Below are 25,096 nucleotides of genomic sequence, written 5' to 3'. Positions count from 1 at the left end.
GAGCAATCAGAAACGCTCTTTTTTTTTTTTTTTTTTTTTTTTTTTTTTTTTTTTTTTTGAGACGGAGTTTCACTCGTTACCCAGGCTGGAGTGCAATGGCGCAATCTCGGCTCACCGCAACCTCCGCCTCCTGGGTTCAGCCAATTCTCCTGCCTCAGCCTCCTGAGTAGCTGGGATTAAAGGCATGTGCCACCATGCCCAGCTAATTTTTTTTGGAATTTTTAGTAGAGATGGGGTTTCACCATGTTGACCAGGATGGTCTCAATCTCTTGACCTCATGATCCACCCGTCTCGGCCTCCCAAAGTGCTGGGATTACACACTTGAGCCACCACGCCCAGCCCAGAAACGCTCTTAATTGAGAATTTCATAGCAAGCACAGCTGAACCCGGGATGGTCCAGTTCTGTGGGGGAGGGGCATCCGCCATTACTGAGGCAGTCCACCACTTTGGAGGCGGTTTGCCATTGCCAAGGCGGGCCGCCATTGCCGAGGCAGGCTGCCACTGCCAAGGCAGTTCTAACTATATCCGTATAAACAGGACTGCAGGGGTGTTCTCACTGTAGCTGGCTGCAGCCCACAGCAGCTCAGCAAAGCCTCTGCAGGCAGACAGTGACTAGACTGCCTCCTCACTGGGCAGAGCACCCCTGAAAAAGGGCAGCAGCACAACAGAAACTCATAAAGCCCTAACTCCCTGGTAGAGAGCACCTGGGGAAAAATGGGAGGGCTTAAGAGTTCTGCTGCAGCAGACTTAACTGTTCCTGCCCAGCATCTCTGAATGAACAACGGAGCTCACAGATCAGCACTTGAGCTCCTATACAGGACAGACTCCTCAAGTAGCTCCCTGACCCCCATATACCCAAAAAGTCACCACATAAAGAAGAGTTCAGACTCACATCTGGGAAGTATCCTTTGGGACAAAGGGAGCAGAATAAGAAATTGGCAGCAACCCTTACTGTTCTGCAGCCACTGCAGGTGATCCCCAGGCAAGCAGGGCCTGGAGTGGACCTCAGCAGTCCTACAGCACAGAGGCCTGACCGTTAGAAGGAAAACTAAGAAACAGAAAGAAATAACTTCATCATCAACAAACTGGACGTCCACTCAGAGACCCAATCTGAAAGTCAACAACTACAAAGATGACAGGTGGATAAATCCACAAAGATGGGAAGAAACCAGCGCAAAAAGGATGAAAACACCTGAAACCAAAAAGCCTCTCCTCCTCCAAGGGATTACAACTCCTCACCAGCAAGAAAACAAGGCTCAATGGAGAATGAATATGATGAAGTGACAGAATCAGGCTTCAGAAGGTGGGTAATAAGAAACTTCTGTGAGCTAAAAGAACATGTTCTAACCCAATGCAAAGAAACTAAGAACCTTGAAAAAAGATTTTATGAAATGCTAACGAGAATAAACAACTTAAGGAGAAATATAAGTTAACTGATGGAGCTGAAAAACACAACATGAGAACTTCACGAAGCATACACAAGTTTCAATGGCCGAATGTAACTAGCAGAAGCAAGGATATCAGACGTCAAAGATCAACTTAATGTAATAAAATGAGAGGGCAAGATTAGAGAAAAAAGGGTAAAAAGGAATAAACAAAGTCTCCAAGAAATATGGGACTATGTGAAAAGACCTAATCTACGTTTGATAGGTGTACCTGAATGTGATGGAGACAATGAACCCAAGCTGGAAAATACTCTTCAGGATATTATCCAGGAAAACTTCCCCCACCCAGCAAGGCAGGCCAATATTCAAGTCCAGGAAATACAGAGACCACCACAAAGATATTCCTCAAGAAGAGCAACCCCAAGGCACATAATCATCAGATTCACCAGGGTTGAAATGAAGGCGAAAATGCTAAGGGCAGCCAGAGAGAAAGGTCAGGTTAACCACAAAGGGAAGCCCATCAGACTCAGAGTAGATCTCTCAGGAGAAACCCTACAAGCCAGAAGAGAGTGGGGACCAATATTCAACATCCTTAAAGAAAAGAACTTTCAACCTATAATTTCATATCCAGCCAAACTAAGATTCATAAGTGAAAGAAAAATAAAATCCTTTATGAACAAGCAAGTACTCAGAGATTTCATTACCATCAGGCCTGCTTTACAAGAGGTCCTGAAACAGGCACTACACATAGAAAGGAACAACCAGTACCAGCCACTCCAAAAACGTACCAAATGGTAAAGAGCATTGACACAATGAAGAAACTGCATCAACTAACGGGCAAAACTGCCAGCTAGCATCAAAATGGCAGGACCAAATTCACACATAACAATATTAACCCTAAATGTAAATGGGCTAAATGCCCCAATCGAAAGACACAGATTGACAAATTGGATAAGAAGCCAAAACCCATTTCACATGCAAGGATACACAAAGGCTCAAAATAAAGGGATGGAGGAAGATTTACCAAGCGAATGAAGAGCAAAAAAAAAAAAAAAAAAAAAAGCAGGAGTTGCAATTCTCGTCTCTGATAAAATAGACTTTAAACCAACAAAGAAGGACATTACATAATGGTAAAAGGATCCATGCAACAAGAAGAGCTAATGATCCTACATATATATGCACCCAATACAGGAGCAACTAGATACATAAGGCAAGTTCTTAATGACTTACAAAGAAACTTAGACTGTCACACAATAATAATGGGAGACTTTAACACTCCATTGTCAGTATTAGACATATGAATGAGACATAAAATTAACAAGGATATCCAGGACTTGAACTCAGACCTGGCACAAGAAAACCTAAAAGACTTTTACAGAACTCTCCACTCCAAATCCACAGAATATACATTCTTCTCTGCACCACATCACACCTACTCTAAAATTGACCACATAATTGGAAGTAAATCACTCCTCAGCACATACAAAAAAATGGAAATCATAACAGTCTCTCAGACCACAGTGCAATCAAGTTAGCACTCAGAATTGAAAAACTAACCCAGAACCGCACTGTTTCATGGAAACTGAACAGCTGTTTCTTGAATGTTGACTGGATAAACAATGAAACGAAGGCAGAAATAAAGATGTTCCTTGAATCCAATGAGAATGAAGACACAACATACCAGAATCTCTGGGACACATTTAAAGCAGTGTCTAGAGAAAAATACATAGCAATAAATGCCCACATGAGAAGCAAGGAAAGTTCTAAAATTGACACCCTATCAAAAAATTGAAAGAGCTAGAGGAGAAAGATCAAAATAACTCAAAACGTAGCAGAAGGCAAGAAATAACTAGGATCAGAGCAAAACTGAAGGAGATAGAGACACAAAAAACCCTTCAAAAAAAAAATCAATAAATCCAGGAGCTGGTTTTTCAAAAAGATCAACAAAATAGACCACTAGCCAGATTAATAAAAAAGAAAAGAGAGAAGAATCAAATAGATGCAATAAAAAACGAGAAAGGGTATATCACCACAGATTCCACAGAAATACAAACCATCATCAGAGATTATTACAAACAACTCTATGCGCATAAACTAGTAAACCTGAAAGAAATAGATAAATTCCTGAATACTTGCATCCTCCCAAGTCTAAACCAGGAAGAAATGGAAACCCCAAATAGACCAATAACAAGGTCTGAAGTTGAGGCAGCAATTAAGAGCCTACCACCCAAAAAAACCCCAGGTCCAGATGGGTTCACAGCCGAATTCTACCAGACATACAAAGAGGAGCTGGTACCATGCCTTTTGAAACTATTCCAAACAATACAAAAAGCAGGAATCCTTCCCAAATCATTTTATGAGACCAACATCATCCTGATACCAAAACCTGGCAGAGATTCAGCAAGAAAAGAAAACTTCAGGCCAATATCCATGACAAACATAGATGCAAAAATCTTCAATAGAATACTGGCAAACTGATTACAACAGCACATCAAAAAGCATATCCACCATGATCAAGTAGGCTATATCCCGGGGATGCAAGGCTGGTTCAACGTACACAAGTCTACAAATGTAATTCACCACATAAACAGAACCAAAGACAAAAACCACATGATTATCTCAATTCATGCAGAGAAGTCTTTGACAAAATTCAACAGCCCTTTATGCTAAAAGCCCTCAATAAACTAGGTATCAAATGAACATATCTCAAAATAATAAAAGCTATTTATGACAAACCAACAGCCAGTATCATACTGAATGGGCAAAAACTGGAAGCATTCCCTTTGAAATCCGGCACTAGATAAGGATGCCCTCTCTCACCACTCCTATTCAATATAGTATTGGAAGTTCTAGCCAGAGCAACCAGGCAAGAAAAAGACATAAAGGGTATTCAAATAGAAAGAAGGAAGTCAAATTGTCTCTATCTGCAGACAACATGACTGTATATTTAGAAGACCCCATCATCTCAGCCCAAAATATCCTTGAACTGTAAGCAACCTGAGCAGAGTTTCAGGATACAAAATCAATGTGCAAAAATCACAAGCATTCCTATACACCAATAACAGACTTAAAGAAAGCCAAATCAAGAACAAACTGACATTCACAATTGCTACGAAGAGAATAAAATACCTAGGAATACAACTAACAAGGAACATAAAGGACCTCTTCAAGGAGAACTACAAACCACTGCTCAACAAAATAAGAGAGGACACAAACAGATGGAGCAACATTCCATGCTCAGAGTTAGGAAGAATCAATATCATGAAAATGGCCATACTACCCAAAGTAATTTACAGATTCAACGCTATCCCCATCAAGCTACCAATCATCTTCTTCACAGAACTGGAAAAAACCACCTTAAACTTCATATGGAACCAAAAAAGAGTCCGCGTAGCCAAGTCAATTCTAAGCAAAAAGAACAAAGCAGGAGGCAACACACTACCGGACTTCAAACGATACTACAAGGCTACAGTAATCAAAACAGCATGGTACTAGTACCAAAACAGAGATACAAACCAATAGAATGGAACAGAGGCCTCAGAGGCAACACCACACATCCACAACCATCTGATCTTTGACAAACCTGACAAAAACAAGCAATGAAAAAAGGATTCCCTGTTTAATAAATGGTGTTAGGAAAACTCACTAGCCATGTGCAGAAAGCAGAAACTGGACCCTTCATGAAACCTTACACTAACATTAACTCCAGATGGATTAAAGACTTAAACATAAGACCTAACACCATAAAAACCCTAGAAGAAAACCTAGGCAAAACCATTCGGGACATAGGCGTAGGCAAGGACTTAATGAACAAAACACCAAAAGCATTGGTAACAAAAGCCAAAATAGACAAATGGGACCTAATCGAACTCCACAGCTTCTGCACAGCAAAAGAAACCGTCATTAGAGTGAATCGGCAACCAACAGAATGGGAAAAAATTTTTGCAATCTACCCATCTGGCAAAAGGCTGATATCCAGAATCTACAAAGAACTAAAAACAGATTTATAAGAAAATAAACAAACAAGCCCATTCAAAAGTGGGTGAAGGATATAAACAGACACTTTACAAAAGAAGACACACAGGAGGCCAACAAACATATGAAAAAATGCTCATCATCTCTGGTCATTAGAGAAATGCAAATCAAAACTACATTGAGATACCATCTCACGCCAGTTAGAATGGCGATCATTAAAAAATCTGGAGACAACAGATGCTGGAGAGGATGTGGAGAAATAGGAACACTTTTACACTGCTGGTGGGAGTGTAAATTAGTTCAACCATTGTGGATGACAGTGTGGTGATTCCTCAAGGATCTAGAAATAGAAATTCCATTTGACCCAGCATTCCCATTACTGGGTATATACCCAAAGGATTATAAATCATTCTACTTTAAGGACACATGCAAACAAATGTTCATTGCAGCACTGTTTACAGTAGCAAAGACCTAGAACCAACCCAAATGCCTGCTAATAACAGACTGGACAGGGAAGATGTGGCACATATACACCATGGAATATTATGCAGCCGTCAAAAACGATGAGTTCGTGTCGTTTGTAGGGACATGGATGAATCTGTAACCATCATTCTCACCAAACTGACACAAGAACAGAAAATCAAACACCACATGTTCTCGCTCATAGGTGGGTGTTGAACAATGAGAACACATGGACACAGGGAAGGAAGTATCACACACCGGGGTCTGTTAGGGGAAAATAGGGAGGGACAGCAGCGGGTGGGGAGTTGGGGAGAGACAGCATGGGGAGAAATGCCAGATATAGGTGATGGGGTGGAAGGCAGCAAATCACACTGCCATGTGTATACCTATGCAACAATCTTGCATGCTCTTCACATGTACCCCAAATCCAAAAATGCAATTAAAAAAAAAGAAAAAAAGGACAAAAAGAAAAATGTCTTAAAAAACACAAATTCTTTTAGAAAAATTGGAATATCTCTAGGAATCAAAGAAAAGCAAATTGAAACATTAAAATACTATTTTTACCTGTCCACTTAGACAAAGATTCTAAAAATTACAATACCAAATAGTTAACATTTTGGGGGTTCATACTTTTTGCTAGGCATGTTCCAACTGCTTGGCAATAATTTATTATAGTCCCACAAAAACCCACTGAGGTAGATACTATTATTTCCATTTTTAAAGATGTAGAAACTGAAAAATGGAAGCAACTAACATTTGTGCTGGCAAGCAGAAATGGGAGCTCAGAGTAGAAAATAATTTCATAATATACTTCAGCAGCCTTAAAAATCTTAATAAGCTATAATATCAAATTTGAGGCCCTGACATTTTCATTGAATAGAATATATTAAAAAAAATCCTTAATGAAATATTTACATACAAAGACATTCAATATTATATTATTTACAAGATACTAGAAACAAATACTCAAGGCAGAATTGCTATGTAAATATGGTAGGCTCACATTATGTAATGTAAAATTACTTTCATGAGTAAAATAACTTGGAAAGTATTTATTATAATATTAAACGAAGATGCAATGTGCACAGAAATCTACAGTATAATCACAAGGATATAATAAAATGGATTCTTAAAGGCTAAAGGAAATTTTATCAAAGTATATTAATTACAGTTCTCTTAATTGTAAAGAAAAACAGGTGACCTTTTACCTCCTTAGTTCTGTTTTCAAAAATGTTAATAGTGGCTATACATTAATCAACGTGGAATGAAAACTATACAATTTTTAAAGAGCAAGTAATGAGTTACAAGTAAAAGAAAAAAGGAGACCAAAACTGAAAAATTCCAAACTTGAATAATCAAAGATGAAAAATTAAAAGATCAATTATATAAATCAATAATGAAAAAGAACAAAAATTGGAGAAAACCAATTACTTTGAAATAGACTTCTAAATCTACTAGATGGCAGCATTCATAAGTTCAGGCTGTTAAGTTAGACCACTCAGGATCAAATCCGAGTTCTTCCACTTGCTAACTGCCTGACTTGGATGAGATATTTAACCGGAGTCTCTTTTTGCATATAATGTGGTTATCTGCAGTAACACACCTAACAGATTTTCTTTGTGAATAACATGAAATAGAAATTCACACAGTGACTAATATGTCATGAATACAAAAGATATTATCTCCATCATTATTATGTAATTATATACCATAGATTCTATCTTTTAGAATGTAATTGTATTTATTTTCTGAAGGGGTTAAGTGTTGCTGATGTTTAGGTATTGACCAGAAAATATGAAAACACTCATAATTCTTCAAGAACATGAGTTTCCCTTTTTCAGTAGTTTCTTCTCATATTAATACCTCTGCTTTAATTTAGAATAAATAGTCCCATCTGCATAATCACCAGTATTACATACTGCTATAAATTACATTAATAAAGCTTTATAACAATTTATAAATAAAATACAACTCCTTAACAGCCAGCTTCCATAGTTCTCTGAATATCTGTGTTTTTCTACTGAACATACTTTAATATCTTAAAGGCATGAAGTGAAAAATACAGTGCTTTCTTTAATTTCATGTACATATTTATGGGTTACAGAGACTGAGATGGTTAAATTTGCAAGCCCTCAAAATATACTAAGGTTTTTAAAGAAATTTTCCACTCTCCATACACCATTCAGCTGTCCCTTGGCATCTGTCCAGGCCCACAAACCTTGGGCTGCACACATTCAGGGAATAAGACTTTCTCGAAAAAGACTGCATGGTATTACAACTCCCAAGGGCTCTCTGTTGGGCCTGCCCTTCTACTTTCTCACTCCTCAATTTAGAACTTAAATGGCAACCACACATCTGACCAAGCAATTTTTAATCTGTCTACTTGGCCTTACCCATTTATGCAGATCATACCCACATCATTATAAGAAATAAACACTGGGCCAGGTGCAATGGCTCATACCTATAATCCCAGTAATTTGGGAGGCCTAGGTGGGCAGATCACTAGAGGTCAGGAGTTTGAGACCAGCCTGGCCAACGTGGTGAAACTTTGCCTCTACTAAAAATACAAAAATTAGCCAAGCGTGGTGGCAAGCCCCTATAATCCCAACTACTCAGGAGGCTAAGGCACAAGAATGGCTTGAACCTGGGAGGTGGATGTTGCAGTGAGCCGAAATAGCACCATTGTATTCCAGCCTGGGCCACAGAGCAAGACTCTGTCTCAACAACAAATAAACAAGCAAACACTGAATTCACACAGCTCTGATACAACCACAGAAAACTTTTTCTTTCCTTTCTCATGGAAACAAACAGGTTGACAGATACTGTCCTCATTTTTCTAACTGGAGACGCCGAACAAGCAGTAAATTAACAAAACAATATGCTAAATGTACCTCTTTGATGAGAAAGGATGCTCGCTTGCTCTTTAAGTCTATATCAAAAAACAGAGAAACCTAAACTTGAATGTCCACAAAACACTATAGGCTAGCAAGAATGTTGTACCTAGCCCATAATTTATGACCTAAGAGCAATAAATGGGGTCAAACCTCTCCCTTGATCATCTGGGGTCATGTTGACAAAGGCTTTGCATGGGTAACAGCCATACTCCACTGCAGTCTACCCACAAATGTCCACAAAAACATGACCCAGTTTGGGCTTCTCAGTCAATTGAAAACCCCAATTTTCAGGCAATGAGCAGGAAGAATGGTACTTAGGACTATGATTTTCAAGGAATTAGAGAAGAGTAAAAGCCCTTTATCTAGTTGTTGCCTCTTAGTTATCTTGAAACTTCTATCTCATGCAAAAAAAAAAAAAAAAAAAGAAAGGGCATCCCTAATTTGTACAGGTTCTAAAACCTGGCCATAGTTGGGAAACAAGCAAATGAAAAGTACCTAACAGAGAAACACAGTACATCTACAATAAAGTCATTTGAGGCCAGGCACAGCAGATCACACCTGTAATCCCAGCATTTTGGAAGGCCAAGGCAGGCAGATCATTTGAGGTCAGGAGTTTGCGACAATCCTGGCCAACATGGTAAAACTCCATCTCTACTAAAAATACAAAAAATTTAGCTGGGGGTGGTGGTGTACACCTGTAATCCAAGCTACTCAGGGAGGCTGAGGCAGGAGAATCGCTTGAACCCAGATGGAGGTTACAGTGAGCTGAGATCATGCCACTGCACTGCAGCCTGGGCAGCAGAGGGAGACTCCATGTCAAAAAAATAATTTTTTTTAGAAAAAGTCATTTGAGTACTGAAAATGAACATAAAAACCACCCAGTTTAGGTCTTTATCATCCAAATAAAAATGTAGCTAACTGAAGACAGAAATAATGGCAACAATGATGATGATTCAATGACTTCTCATTACAGGCCAAGTATTACTTCTAAATCTTAAAGCAACACTTCACAGAAAGTATGGCTAGGGCCCGGAGATATTAAGTAGTCTGCTAATGCCACTCCAAGATGGGTGACACAAATCCAGGCCTCTTTGGTTCTAAAGGCTGGTCTCACTGACCTGATGGTGCCATTATTGCAAGCTCCATATGGCTACAGCAGTGTTCTCTCCAACTCCTATAGAAAGTCTTCACCAATAACTAAGAAAAACCATTGCTAATGACTCCAAAAAGAATCATCATATAGAAGTCAACTATGCCATTTATTCTTTTTTTCTAAGATGTTACCATCCATTTTCACTTCACTTTACTAGCTTGTCTAATCTTTTTTTAGACAATAACATGAATATTTTCCCTTTCAGTACAATTCCATATTTTATTCTCTTTACTTTTTTCTTCCCTAAGTAGGATATAATAAAGTGTCCTAATGCAGCCACACTGCAGCACATACAAAACCATCACTCTGATCTCTTGGTCATTATTTTCAAAGTAATGTAAATATGTCCGATTCCTGCCAGTATCTGCTTAAATCCAAGTATTATCTATTGTAGACCAATCCATCAGGTACTACTTAGGAAAATCTATCAAGTGTTCCAGACTCCTCCACATAACATGCAAAATGCTTAGAGCATCTGCAAATAGAAGTTGTTAATGTGTCATTTATGATTTTATAAATACCTACAAAACTAATATATTCAAATATCATATGTACCGACCTTCCTTAAAGTCTTCCAAAGTCACCCAAAGTAGTCTAAGTGCCCTTTCTACATATTCCCTGAAGGCTTTGAATAACCCCTTTTCATAAGATTTATCATACTCCATTATAATTGCTGTTTGCTAGTCTGCCTCCCTTGTTAGTCTAAGTACTATCCCAAAAATAGGTATCTTATCTATATCTCTGGTTCTAGGAAGTACCTGAAATATGACAGACACTCAGATATTTGCTCAATTAATGTCTAATCAAAAATATGTTGCATCAAACTGAATACTACCCTTAAAAGGTAATTCATTTCTTCCCAGAAATTTCTGCCATTTAAAAATAAATTTAGAGGGCAGTGCATGGCGGCTCACACCTGTAATTCTAGCTCTTTAAGAGGCCAAGATGAAAGGATCACTTGAGGCTACAAGTTCAATACCAACCTGGGCAACATAGCAAGACCTCATCTCTAAAAACAGAAATAAAATTTAAATAATAATAAAATAAATTTAAACTCATTTTGAAATTGTCTTGTGATTGAGTTACACAACTAATTTTTCTTGAGTAATACTTTCTCTCCAGTCCAAAATAAAAAGTCAATTTAATCAGCTACTTCATTCACAAGGTTTAGCATCAAATCACTTCTGACCATTACTAAAAGTAAATTTCATGCTAATCAGCAATATGAGTTAAGATTTTTAAGGAACCTTTCCAAAACATAAGAATTTCTAATTTTTTAAAACATTTGGCACGATTATCAGCACAGTCAGAATAAGGATGCTGTCTTTCTCATTACTGTTAGAGGGGCCTCTCACTGACAGTCCCTTAGCACTGAGTTTTCTGGCCTCCTACACAAGAGACAGGTATATGATATTAGGCTAGTGCAAAAGTAATTGCGGTTTTGCTATTAAAATAGCAAAATTACTTGCACCAACCTAGTATTTGAATGTATACACAATATTCATAGCACAACAGGGTCTCACTCTGTCACCTATGCTGGAGTTTAGTGGCACAATCAAGTCTCACTGCAGCCTTGAACTCCAGGGCTCAGGCAATCCTCTCACCTCAGCCTCCCAAGTAGCTAGGACTCTATGCCCATGTCACCAAACCCAGCTTTTTTTTTTTTTTCTTTTTTGGTAGAGACAGGGTTTCACTATGTTGTTCAGGCTGGTCTTGAATTCCTGGCATCAAGTGATCCTCTCAGCTTGACCTCTCAAATTGCTGGAATTAGAGGTGTAAGCCACCATACTCAGCCTGAATTTTTTATCTTAGACACAATAGTAGAGTAGTAAAAATTTGAAAAACATAAAATTATAAGGAATGTAAAACAATCAGAATGCACAACTAATACAGTATTGTATATTAATACATTTGTGCTTTTAAAATGTGAGCTATACTTACATATACTCTACCAACAGCTGCTTTCAAGACTAGAAAATCAGCAAGACTTAAAAGATTATAAACAGGATGATGAAGAATTACAGTAGTAAAATGGTGACTGTACAAACCTATTCCTCATCATTTGAAGAGCAATTTGACAGTACCTATTCAAAAGTCTTTAAAAATTAATATGCCCGTTTTTACAGAAACTCCAAATAGAAGAAAGGATTTATCCTGGCCAGGCATGATGGCTCATGCCTGTAATCCCAGCACTTTGGGAGGTTGAGGTGGGCAGATCATGAGGTCAAGAGTTCGAGACCAGCCTAGCCAACATGGTGAAACCCTGTCTCTACTAAATATACAAAAATTAGCCAGGCATGGTGGTAGGCACCTATAATCCCAGCTACTCGAGAGGCTGAGGCAGGAGAATCGCTCGACCCCCAGGAAGCAGAGGTTGCAGTGACGCGAGACTGTGCCACTGCACTCCAGCCTGGGTGACAGAGAGAGACTCCATCTTTAAAAAGAAAAAGAAAAAAAGAATTTATCCTAAGAAACCATTCCAGAGCTACAAAAAATATTTAGCTATACTAATTATCACTCCCACTGTTGATAACAGGAAAAAAAAATTTTAAGCAACATTCTAAAATGTCCAATAAAAATGAATTACAGAATATCATTTAAAATGTTGAAATATTCTTAGTTATAAAGATGACCATCTTAAAAAAGTCTATTTGCTATAACTATGTATTAATTTAAAAAAAAAATTAATATCAAAAATATGATGCCAAATACATATGAAAATGTTCTCAAAATCTAAGATAATTAACTGTTAAAGGAAAAAGGAACAACACAGAATATTATGTACATTATATTTTAAGAAAATGTTAGTTCTGCTTCCTGGTTTTTGCTTAGTTTATATTAACAGTTTGCTCTGCTTGACTTCAGATATTATGCTATAGGTATAGATATTACCTTTTAAATGCAATATTCAAATTAAATTGGTAACAAAAATCCAGAATCAAAAATGTGAGATAAGAGCAAATTCAAGCAAAAGCTTTCAGTACTTTGTCAGAATAATAGTATATTTTAAAAATATCTAATTTGTTAATTGCTGTTACTGGCTGTGAACATTAGCTGCACTGGTATACGCAGAGTCACATGTTCCATTCATATTATCATACCTGTTTCTAGGAGCCAGGAATCTAATACTGTCAACTGAAGGCACAAACGCTCCTGTTCAAGCTAGATGCCTCACATTCCTGTTTTTGCAAATCCATGCTGCCCCCTTCTGGGTATTGTTGGAGATTATGTGACCAAAAGTTTAATAAGGTAAATTAAACAGCAATCATTTTTAAACTATTAAATAACTTAGCCTATATGCTTACATGTAGAAACATACTATGGTACTAAAATTTTAAGGCATTTTTAAAACTTCTGTTCTGAATAATTTTAACAGAAAGACAGCTGAGAATTTAATCATCAATGAAAATGAGGAAAGTAAATAAATAGCTGTAACACTCTAAGTAAATAAAACAAAGAAGCTTTCCTACTCCTTCCTCCAACTCTCAAAAGCAAACCAGGGGCCGGGCACAGTGGCGCATGCCTGTGTTATCCTAGCACTTTGAGAGGCCAAGGTGGGAGGATCACCTGAGGTCAGGGGCTAGAGACCAACCTGGCCGACATGGTGAAACCCCATCTCTACAAAAATACAAAAACTAGCTGGGCATGATGGTGGATACCTGTAATCCCAGCTACTGGGGAGGCTTAGGCGGGAGAACTGCATGAACCTGGGAGGCGGAGGCTGCAGTGAGCCAAGATCTTGCCACTGCACTCCAGCCTGGGCAACAGAGCAAGACTGCCTCAAAAAGCAAACCAGGGTCTGAATCTGGCTCTAGCTTTCCCTTCAGTTTTAATATTTTTACTGCCTATACATGTATCCATAAATATGCACTATGAATTTTAAAATGTCAATAAATAGTATAATACTATATTATACAAAGGTTCCATACCACAGACTGTACCTCTAAATCCAGCTACTTGCCACAACTGAAAAAATCAACTAAGAAATGTGGACAGCTTCATGCAAAATATCGCCACAATTCGGCAAGTTAGAATTATTCTACTGGGTGATTAGTATTTTTTAATTTCTCAGTTTTCATTGTTGTCAATCGTATCTATCTGATTTATTAAGAAAAATGCTTTATAAAGTAATCGTGATATTTTAAAATAATTTTCTTCCCTTAGTATTTTTTCCAATAAATAGAGTTTCTTTCTCTAAGAGTAATCTACGTGGGTCTTGGAGAGTAGACTCCTTAATGCTAATAAAAGAAGAATGAGAAGTAACAGGGAAAGGTAAAATAAACCGGGAGGGCGATGGAAGGGAGGATGTCAGATCATCTCATCTGTAACTACATAATTCTAATGATGGCGCCTTAGAAGTTTTCTGCAGCAGCACTCCAAAGGCGTTTAAAATATCTGCCTTCCCTTTCACCAGCTCTCTTCAGATTCCCCAGGCAACTGGTACACTCCTGGCCTTCCCTATCCTAGAGTTCAGATTTTACTAATTCACCCAGGTCTACCTCTCACAGCTACTCAGATCTGGAAATCATTCCATCTCTAACCATGCTGTGTTGCATAAATTTATTCATTGTCAGAATAAAATTGGGCTAATATTCTATAGTTCCAAAGCATTAAAAGATTGTAATATTGAAAAGATCTGGAGGATTAATAAGGCATTGCGCTCAGGGTTAAGGGAACCAAAAAGCTGGAGAACAGGAGAGAAAGGGAGACTTGCACTTCCTTAGTAACTGTTTACAGCTTTTGCATTTTATACTATGTGCATTGCTACCTATTTATAAAATTTGTTTGAGGTACCATAGTAAACCGAGTACAGATGAAAATTTAATACCCCAGTTTCAATTTTAGCTGTTTTACAAAACGTTTCTAATACATCTCCTAAATATAACATTTGAAGTGGCAATAAAATAATAAAGGCTCCACTTTAAATTTGAATCCTATTAAAATTGCTTAAGAACTGTCACATCTGAATAGCAATAAATCATGAGAAAAACGACTCATTTAAAAACAAACTTGGAATGATAAACAAAAACTGTACAGGACTTTATATTCGCCATATAATTTATATACTGTTTTTGTGAAAAGCTTCATTTCAAATAAATGATACAGTAGTTTGTTCTATCAAGAACTGAACCTTTGCATTCTATAACTGTAAGAAAAAAATAGAAATGGCAAATAACCTTACCAAGACCAGCTCAGCCGTAGAGCCCTCCACCCAAGCGGCGCTGAAGGCATTAAGAAGCAGACACCCAGATAGAACAGCAAAGTGGGGCTATCCAAGGGCCAACCACCTTCACAGCTGGGAGCCTCAGCGGCTGACAGCATTCCATGCTGAGGGCCTCGAGCAGATGCTGACCCACATAGTTAGTCTCTCTGAACAGATGATTCTTATTAACAAACAGGTGTTTGGTATTTTTCTCATAGAACAAAAATAAACTAGGTAGGCAGCTGGTGCCTGCTTACTGCTGATCACAGACAAACTAAAAGGTATTCTCTCTCCACGAGGGAGCCACGGCGGCAGGATCGCATATCCCGTGCTTAAAGAATTGTTTTAACAGGTGTATGGTATATATACGCTGTCTTGCCCATTTAGAATACCCCAAGTAGTTTTCCACTGGGGGGAGGGGGGCAGCGGCTAGGTTTTTCCTTGCCATGGTTCTTCTTAGCAAACAATTTATTTTATCATACACAGCATTTCTCAACATAACCTAATATTAGAGACCTCAAAATCACAAATTCCAACACCTCTCAAGAAGTCAGTAGGTAGTCAAAGCTTTCAGGTCTTTTGAGAAGTTTACCAAAGCTCCTTGTTTCTCTGCATACCTACAATATGCCCCTGCCATCATTCACCAAAACGTTTGCCATTTATAGTCTGCCTTCTACCAGGCTTATTTAAATACTTGCCCTATCCTCCTTCTAAAATATAAGCTTATATTTCTTGGAACATTTAAACACATTACTCCTCAACTGTTCTCAACACTTCAGCACTATACAATCCTGAATTATTTCAATATTTTATATCTAAAAGGGTACCTTCAGCTTTTTAAATTTTCTTACATTTTAATTCTTTAAAATAATCTGTATCAGCTAAATATCAGTTAAAAAGACTATTCAATGAATCAAAACTGAATTTCAAAGAACTTTTCCTAAATGAACTTTTGCTTTTTTAAGTAAGAAACAATATTACATGAAATATCTTTAAAAAATGGAAACAAAAATCCTTTGACACAAAATGAAAGGAAAAATCTACTCAATTTAGGTGCTCTACATAATACCACATTTAGGCAATAGTTGTCATCTTTGAACACGCCAAACATTTTAAGTAATTAAAAGTTCCACTAACAAAAGAATAGAGAAAGAGTTCATTAAAAATAAAGCAAACAAAACCACTTAAGTCTGGCACTAAATTAATGCTAATCTACAGTAGGAATTTGGAAAGACTTTTACATAAAAAGATACTAAAAACAGCTCAAAAATGAAGGAGTGGAGAAAGAAATGATGACAAACACCTAAAGAGCAGGGAAAATGAGTACATCTTATTTGTCTACTGACATGTATGTGAAGTTGAGAAAGAGGGTCTGGAGTCTGTCTTCAGAGTCCATCTCCACCTTTCAGCTGCAGTATCTGTGCTACATAGCAGAGAGTTTTTCCATTTTTGTTTACTATCTAAGTTAGAAGACACGTAATGAATTATTTTGCTGAGTACTTTTTCTTAAAAACTTTATACATTTTAGGAAACATAAAATGTGCATAAAATCAGAAAGGGGAAATAATCAGTCTGTACATTCTTATTCAGTTAAAGCAATTTTTATACATAACTGATATTTCTTGGTTTTAGAATATCTTTCCTGAACAAATAATTACAAGAAGTCAAAACTCAACTTCTACCTGAATTTACTTAAGATAAACCCCAAAACTCTGTTCTAATAAACAAGAAAGATGACAGATTTTTCAGCATTTATCTCTAATCATTACTTTTGGTAAATATTTAATCTTTGAACTACAAATAGCTGATCAACTATTTCAACTACTTACTGCCCAATCAAAACTTTTAAACAAAAATAAAAATACATTCTGCTAAGAAGAACAGGACACTGGATCAATTTATGAGAGGGACTATTCAAGCATTAGAATCAGTATATGATGTAGTAAACTCAAATCTCAGCCACACAATCATTTTCTAAACATTGAGCAAACATCAAACTCTTCTTTGCTTTTTATCAACCAGTTTGGCTCTTTGATCTTTAAACATTCTTGCTGATGTGCATAAAACCACCTAACCAGCTAACTGAATAGGTTATTAAATAGGCACTCATTATCTGTTAAATTATCACATAGCTAAAAGCAACTATCTCTGTCTTCATCAGTATTTTAGAATAAAGATAAAAATTTTTTTCTTTTTATAATTTCAATTTTTTAAAATTTAACTTTCATTTTAAGTTCGAGAGTACATGCACAGGTTATATAAGTAAACTTGTGTCATGGGGGTTTGTTGTACGGATGATTCCATCACCCGAGTATCAAGCCCAGTACCTATTAGTTATTTTTTCCAATCCTCTCCATTCTCCCACACAAGAAAATTTCTATTGTTAAGCATGTAATAACTAAATTGCAAATTGCAAACACATTATTTTTCAAATACTATACTTCCCTATCTAGATCACTTTTCCTCATATTCTCCAGGCCAACTACCACTTTTGGTTTTCCCAAGTCTAGTAGGGAGCTCATTCTCCATTTAGTTGCATATATGTCTATTAGTATTTTATTCCAAACATATTATTTTTAAATACAAATAGTCAAAACATTTTATTATATTAAATGCTCATTTGAAATTTTTTAAAAAGAAATTTGTTTAAAAAACACACAGGAATATATAAGCTAAAAATATATATAATTAATGTATTCAAACAGAGAACATGACCTTGTATAAGCCATTCCAAACTTTTAATCACATTTGTAATTTAAAGAAAAACTAAATCTTATTCTATCTAATATTCTATTATTTTAATTTTATTCTCACACACACACACAAAAACATGAATCAAACAGAAATGGTTGTTCTAAACTGGTACAGAATTATCTAAATAATCAATTTTACCATTGAAAATTACATATTTCACCAAATGTGCATTCAGAGAAGAAAATTCCCATATTTCACCATAGGACATAAGTATTAGCAAATGAAGTTTAGAAGAGGGGTTGTAACAATACCTTAATTTATGTAATTACAATAATATCTATTTCACTAAACTATGATATAATATTGGTTATTTAAATAGATACATGGCAATTTTTCATAGTGAATAAGAAATTAACAACCTAATTGGAAGAAAGGAATAAAAAAGAAGGAAGAGAACAATTAAGGAGGTAAATTTGTAAATCTGCCAGGAAAAATACTGAGAAACATTGGTACTAGGATTTCTTACAAACCCACCAATATCAAATCAGACAAAATCTACCACTGTCAGAACATGGCTGATAAAATATATTATCAGGAAGATTAAGTAAGTAACTAGAAAGACCAAGAAAAATGTTGTGGGTTTTGAAATGAGACATCTTGTAGATATGGCAGCAGATACACCAGTAAGACTGTTTTCAATTTCAGTAATACCAGAGCTGGTGACAGTGAATGAATTATGATAAGCATGACATGCATACAAGAAGACAATGTGTCTGTATGTGCACACATGTGTGTGAGTGTTGGGAGATAGTGATTATGCACACAAAGATGACTAACCACATGAGTAAGTCCCATGATTAATAAACAGTTAAAAAAAAAAAAAAGTACTGTTATCAGTCCTAAGCCTTCCTAAAATCTAAACTTCTATTTATATGATATCATGGCCTAACTTAAAACGCCTCCCTAAGAAAGCAATCTGGTTCCACAAAGGTATGGATAAAATTTTCCAAAATCATTATCAGTGACTGTTAGGCTTTGTCTCCCTTGTTGCGACAATTTTTTATTTAAATGAACTCTACTGGTAAGTATTTTGCCTTTACCAACATATACATTGTCTTTGCTCAGAAGTGCCTCAAAATAATGAGATTGTATAATGTTTTCAGGCATACTTATATTATTTTAAGATATGAAATTCTTAAATTCATTCAATAAACATTTTCTCAACTGCTGCTATGCTTCAGAAACAAGTCAGACCATTTAGGAGCCAATAGCAGGAAAAAACTACTATGTCCATCTTCTATTTCTATGTGCCCCAATAGTTAATGATCGTAACTTTGCCTAAATATGTTACTATTATTTTAGTTTTAAAATTGACAGGTTTTTATTAATTCGCTTGTCACACTTTCTTTAAGTTAGTCTAGATTCCATTTACATTCCTGATAGTAACATAACTGCGTTCTACCGTAGTGAATAATCTTTTACAGAAATCAACTTACACTACAGTTTTCAGGTGGAACTAGAAGTTGAGTAATCTCACCACCATGAACACAGAAGATATGTTTCATTTCTCCAGAAAATATGTCCCAAATTATGACCGAAAAATCCACACCTCCAGATATCAGGTATCTTTGATCATATCGAGCTGAGACCTGATGAGGATATAGCAAACATGTGACTTTGTTCCGATGACCACGGAGTGTTCTGTGAGGTGGCCAACCTGTGAATGAGGTTTGGGATTTAAAATGGGAAAATTAAAGATTTGCCAAGTTTTAGTAAGTAAACATAAACATGAATATTTAGAATAGCTATAAATTTTATCACGGTAAAGACTTCCAATTTTATCTTCTAAAGCAACTCTGCCTAACTCAGTATCTACCAGCCACATGAGACTACTGAGCACTTGAAATGGGTAATCCAGATTCCTCTGTGCTATGAATTTAAACTAGTCAGAAGATTTTGAAGAGCTGGTACAAAAAATGTAAAATATGTTATCAACAATCTTCATATTAGAAGTTGAAATGAAAATACTTTTTGCTATATTGGCTTATATAAAATATAGCCAATTTCACCTGTTTCATTTTATTTTTTAACATAGCTATTAGAAAATTACAGGTGTGGTTATATATATATGGTTGACATTAGATAGCTACTGAATATTGGAATGCCAAGGGGATCAGATCACTTGAGGTCTGGAGTTCAAGACCAGCCTGGCCAACATGGTCAAACTGTCCCTACAAAAAATACAAAAATTAGCTCAGTGTGGTGGCACATGCCTGTAATCTCAATGACTTGGGAGGCTGAGGCAGGAGAACTGCTTGAACCCAGGAGGCAGTGGCTGCAGTGAGCTAAGATAACATCACTGCACTCCAGTCTAGGCAACACAGCAAGACTCTGTCCTGAAAAACAAAGCCTTCTACTGGATGGTACTGTTCTGGAGTATTTTCAGAATTACTGGTAATATAGTAATTATTTAGTAACCCATAGAGATAACTAAGAGATGAAACTATTAACATATATCAGAGAGATAAAATTAAATACTTCTTTATTTACAGTCATTACGTTGTATTAATTCCAATAATAGACACTGAATATTTTATTATCTGTGCATTAAACTCTACCAACTACAAAGCACACCAACAACTAACTACACTGATTCATTGTATTTATTTAAAAACAAAGAATAGAGACATTTTCAATATCAGGGGTAAGAGCTGTCAAAACACTTTAGACATACAGAGATCTTGGGTATACCTCTTCTGAGCATGTGTTCCCCTTGCAGCAGCTGTACTATGGCCGTCTGTGTGGCAGGCACAATAACTATGCTTCCATCCTCACGGCCACAAACAAGTCGTCCATGTGCTGGTATGTACACACTTGCGGTTACTTTAAGAGGTTCATTACTACTGGGAATCACGCTCAGCTGATCTATGATTCCAGCAGGACAAGGAATCAGTTTATCAAATGCCTCTTGCAAACTAACAGAAGTTGTCATTGCCAGCCCTGTAGAGGTTTGGTTTTATATAAAAGAAAAACATTTGTGCATGTTAAAAAAAAATTAAGATAATGTTGACTTATCCAGTAATCAAAGAAAATGATATATGTATGTTAGGAATGTGTTATTCAGCAGTTCATATTTAAGTTGCTAAATTAGTTAAGAAATTGTTACGCATGATTTACTATTACCTTCTTCACTTTCCTGTTTATCGGCTATGTCTGATATGTTCCAAATATTCAACCTTCCAGAAGAATCACCCTGAATTAATAGTTTATGGAAATATTCTCTGCATCCGTAGAAGAACCGAGTAACAGGAGGACAAATTAGCAACTGCCAAAAAAATTATTCGAATATCTTTAGCTGTATTTTTAATCAAAATATTTCACACATTAATGCTTTTCAAATAAAGATATTAGGTAAGGTGCCCCAGTAGCCAAGTTTAAAAAGTGTTTATAGCATGATTATTCAATAATATTTCATCGTAATTTTATAGCATTAACATACATGTCAACTAATATTCAAATCTAGTATAACACACATTGAATGAAACAAAAACTATATTTACAGTCTTTCTCTAAAATTAGTATTTATTCACCTTTTCTCCACTTCATAACTCATGATTGGCCACAATAATGCAATATAACTGCCTATTATTAAATAATTTACACAGGGTTATGCTTTATCAAAAAGAAAAGTCTTCACTTAAGAGATCAAGATGAGAGAACTCACTAATCCTAGCTTTTTTTTGTCCAATTCTAATTAGTCATTAAGAATAGCAACAAAATTAGGGCATAGTGGCTCATGCCTGTAATCCCAACAATGGGAGGAAAGATCACCTGAAACCAGGAGTCAGAGACCAGCCCTGGGCAGCAAAGCAAAATCCTGTCTCTACCAAAAAAAAAAAAAAAAAAAAAAAAAAAAATTGCCCAACGTGGTGGCACAGGCTCATAGTTCCAGGTATTAAGGAGGCTGTGGTGGGAGCATCACTTGAGCCCAGGAGTTTGAAGCTACAGTGAACTATCATTTCACTACTGCACTCCAGCCTGAATGACAGAGCAAGACCTTGACTTAAAAAAACAAAAAGTAGATCAGGCCCAGTGGCTCACACCTGTAATCCCAGCACTTTGGGAGGCTAAGGCAGGCAGATCACTTGAGGCCAGGAGTTCAAGACCAGCATGGCCAACATGGTGAAACCCTGTCTCTACTAAAAATATAAAAATTAGCCTGGTGTGTTGGTGCATGCCTATGATCTCAGCTACTCAGGAGGCTGAGACAGGAGAATTGCTTGAACACAGGAGGCAGAGGTTGCAGTGAGCCAAGATCATGCCATTGCACTCCAGCCTGGGAGACAAAGACAGACTCCATCTCAAAAAAAAAAAAAAAAAAAGTAACAAAATTGAACTATCAACCTTGTGCAACTAGAGGACTCCATTGTTAAAATCAGTATATTTTTCAACTAACAGAATATCATGTTGTACTTGCTCATATTTTAATAATCAATTTGAACCTAGCCTATGTTAACTATCAACTCCTAGGAACAAAAACCATTCATTAAGGTCTTATGTGTGCTTTCCATTTTCAGCTTAAGATTTCGTGCCTTCAGTGAAGTACTGTCTGAAAATACTAAATATTGTGGTGGACTTCTACTAAAATTCAGAGAGTTACTTCACAAATACTGGAATGTTAAAGAACAGAATCTTAGCCTGAAAAGCAAGAATAAATTCGACATCAGTTTTGACAATTACAATTAACTATCTAGTTACTGTATTCAATTACTGGCTAATCAAATACAGTAATTAGCCAGCTAAATGCATTAGCTAATGGAAACTATATGTATTAAGTATAACCAATTGTTTTAATTTTTTTTTTTGCTTTTAAGAAAGGGTCTCGAAATGTTGCCCAGGTTGGAGTGCAGTGGCATGATCACGGCTCACTGCAGCCTCCACCTCCCTGGCTCAAGGGATCCTCCTGCTTTAGCTTCCCAAGTAGCTAGGACTACAGGCATGTACCACCACACCACGCTAATTTTTTTTTTGTAGAGATGGGGGTCTCACCATGTTGCCCAGGCTGAAATTTTTAATTGATAAACTACATATTTAACAAGGAGAATGTGCTACAGCAGCTGGAATAACCAATATTCTATATTTCAACATATCACAAAATACATATTTTTAATTTAAAATGTATTAGGGGGATGATATATTTTTTTAATAATATGCATTTTTATTTTGTTTTGTGTATGTTTATTTCTTATACAAGTCATTATTCCTTAGGTTAATTGGAAGTGACTATCTAGGTTAAAGAGTAATAAGTAGAAGTTTGAGTAAAGAACAGACAGGCTACAGAAAATCTTAATTGTAAACAGATGTATAAATTCCATATATACAAAATATTCATGGAAAGAACAATTCCCTTCCCTGAGCCATCCCGCCACAAAAATGTGAGACGTGACGTTCAGAATGATAAAGCCGTGGAAACCCAGAACATCAATTAATGAACAAACAAACAAACGAACAAAAAAAACTCTGCTTTCAAAGCCAAAGCTGCTTTCTTACTGCTCAATATAGAGTTGAAAACCCAGTACTAACTGCTATCGTACTTCAACAATAAGTGGATATTAAGCAAGTTTTCAGGAATCACAATAAACTTTTGTTTTTACCGAGAAAAAATGTTTAATTCCTTATTTCTAGTTTCTAATGATTTAAACTGCTACCTGATTCTCTGGAGGTACTGCAATGCCTTGTTCAACTAATGAACTACTAAGCATTGTTACGTAACTATGTGTGCTCTTCTAAAATTACATCTGTCACTATATTTATAATTACATATTAGTATGTAAAATAATTTACACCATCAATATAAACTTCATCAAAAAGTCAATTTCAAAATGCATTTAGCATAAGATCACTTGCACTCTTAGAAAAAGGAATGTTATTTCATAGGCATATTATGTATTTTTAAATAAGCAAATTTTATTTTTTGTTTTTTGTGTGGTTTTTTGCATATTAAGTTTTGGGGTACATGTGAAGAACATGCAAGATTGTTGCATAGGTATACACGTGGCAGCGTGATTTGCTGCCTTCCTCCCTATCACCTATATCTGGCATTTCTCCCCATGCTATCTCTCCCCAACTCCCCACCCCCTGCTGTCCCTCCCCTATTCCCCCCAATAGACCCCAGTGTGTGATGCTCCCCTCCCTGTGTCCATGTGTTTTCATTGTTTAACACCCGCCTATGAGTGAGAACATGCGGTGTTTGATTTTCTGTTCTTGTGTCAGTTTGCTGAGAATGATGGTTTCCAGGTTCAACCATGTCCCTACAAAGGACAAGAACTATCCTTTTTGATGGCTGCATAATATTCCATGGTACATATGTGCCACATTTAAATAAGCAAATTTCAAAATGTCCTTATAATTGACCATCTCAAAATGTTTTCCATCTAACATAGTGCTTTCTTTTTGGTTGTTTTTTTTTTTTTTTTGAGACAGAGTCTCGCTCTTTCACCAGGTACCAGGCTGGAGTGCAGTGGCGGGATCTCAACTCACTGTAACCACCTCCCGGCTTCAAGCAATTCTCCTGCCTCAGCCTCCCAAGGAGCTTGGACTACAGATAAGCCCCACCACTCCCAGCTAATTTTTGTATTTTAACAGAGTTGGGGTTTCACTATGTTGGCCAGGATGGTCTTGATCTTGTGACCTCGTGATCTGCCCACCTCAGCCTCCCAAAGTTCTGGGATTACAGGCAGTGAGTTACCGCCCAGCCTAACACAGTGCTTTGAATTGTAACAAATCTTTCAAATGTATCAAATTCTATCAAAAGACAACAATAAATACAGTTGTAAAAGTTTTTCAATGTAACTTTCAATTATAAATGATACCTCAAAAATTTTACCTCTTTATCTTTTCGATCCAAGAGGCTATGTTGTACCGGAGGAATTAAATTTTCAACTGCTTTCCCCACATCACTGCGGAATGAATCACTAGCTGGAAGGCAACTGAAAATGGAAAAAATACAAATCAATTAAAACACTGACATTAATATGTTGTAATTCCATATGACAAGGTTTTCTGGTATTGGCCAAAAAGGGGATTTTAAAATTATAGTTAATTTAATGCAGGCATTAAATTAAATAATTAATATTATAAAAATATGATCCTTTAAATAAAAATCCACCTAATTTTTGCAGTTAGAAGTTAAATTGGAATTAAAAATCTAACTTAAGAAGTTCTGAAGTGTTTTACCAAAGTTAAATATTGATACTATATACATTTTCATAAGTTCAGGTTGTATCCTAAATTCTGAATTTTACTTTCGATGACAGTCCTAATTTATTAC

General features: G+C 36.4%; 1 protein-coding gene across 6 annotated transcripts in view; it reads right to left on the bottom strand.

Annotated features, from left to right (window-relative positions):
- Positions 1 to 25,096, bottom strand: part of WDR7 (WD repeat domain 7) — a 390,067-nt gene that overhangs the window by 307,629 nt on the left and 57,342 nt on the right. For all 6 annotated transcript variants that reach the window (XM_054244247.2, XM_078348222.1, XM_035271195.3 and 3 more), the window contains exons 9-12: positions 24,653 to 24,755; positions 20,950 to 21,091; positions 20,518 to 20,766; positions 19,263 to 19,483 (exon numbers count right to left, since the gene is read on the bottom strand). In XM_054244247.2, the coding sequence (XP_054100222.2) occupies positions 19,263 to 19,483; positions 20,518 to 20,766; positions 20,950 to 21,091; positions 24,653 to 24,755 (715 nt within the window). The remainder of the gene's footprint in view (positions 1 to 19,262; positions 19,484 to 20,517; positions 20,767 to 20,949; positions 21,092 to 24,652; positions 24,756 to 25,096) is intronic.

This window comes from Callithrix jacchus, chromosome 13, assembly GCF_049354715.1.
Source record: "Callithrix jacchus isolate 240 chromosome 13, calJac240_pri, whole genome shotgun sequence".
Classification (NCBI taxonomy): domain Eukaryota; kingdom Metazoa; phylum Chordata; class Mammalia; order Primates; family Cebidae; genus Callithrix; species Callithrix jacchus.
Note: the sequence above shows the minus strand (reverse complement) of the source record. Positions and strands in the feature narration are given on the sequence as shown.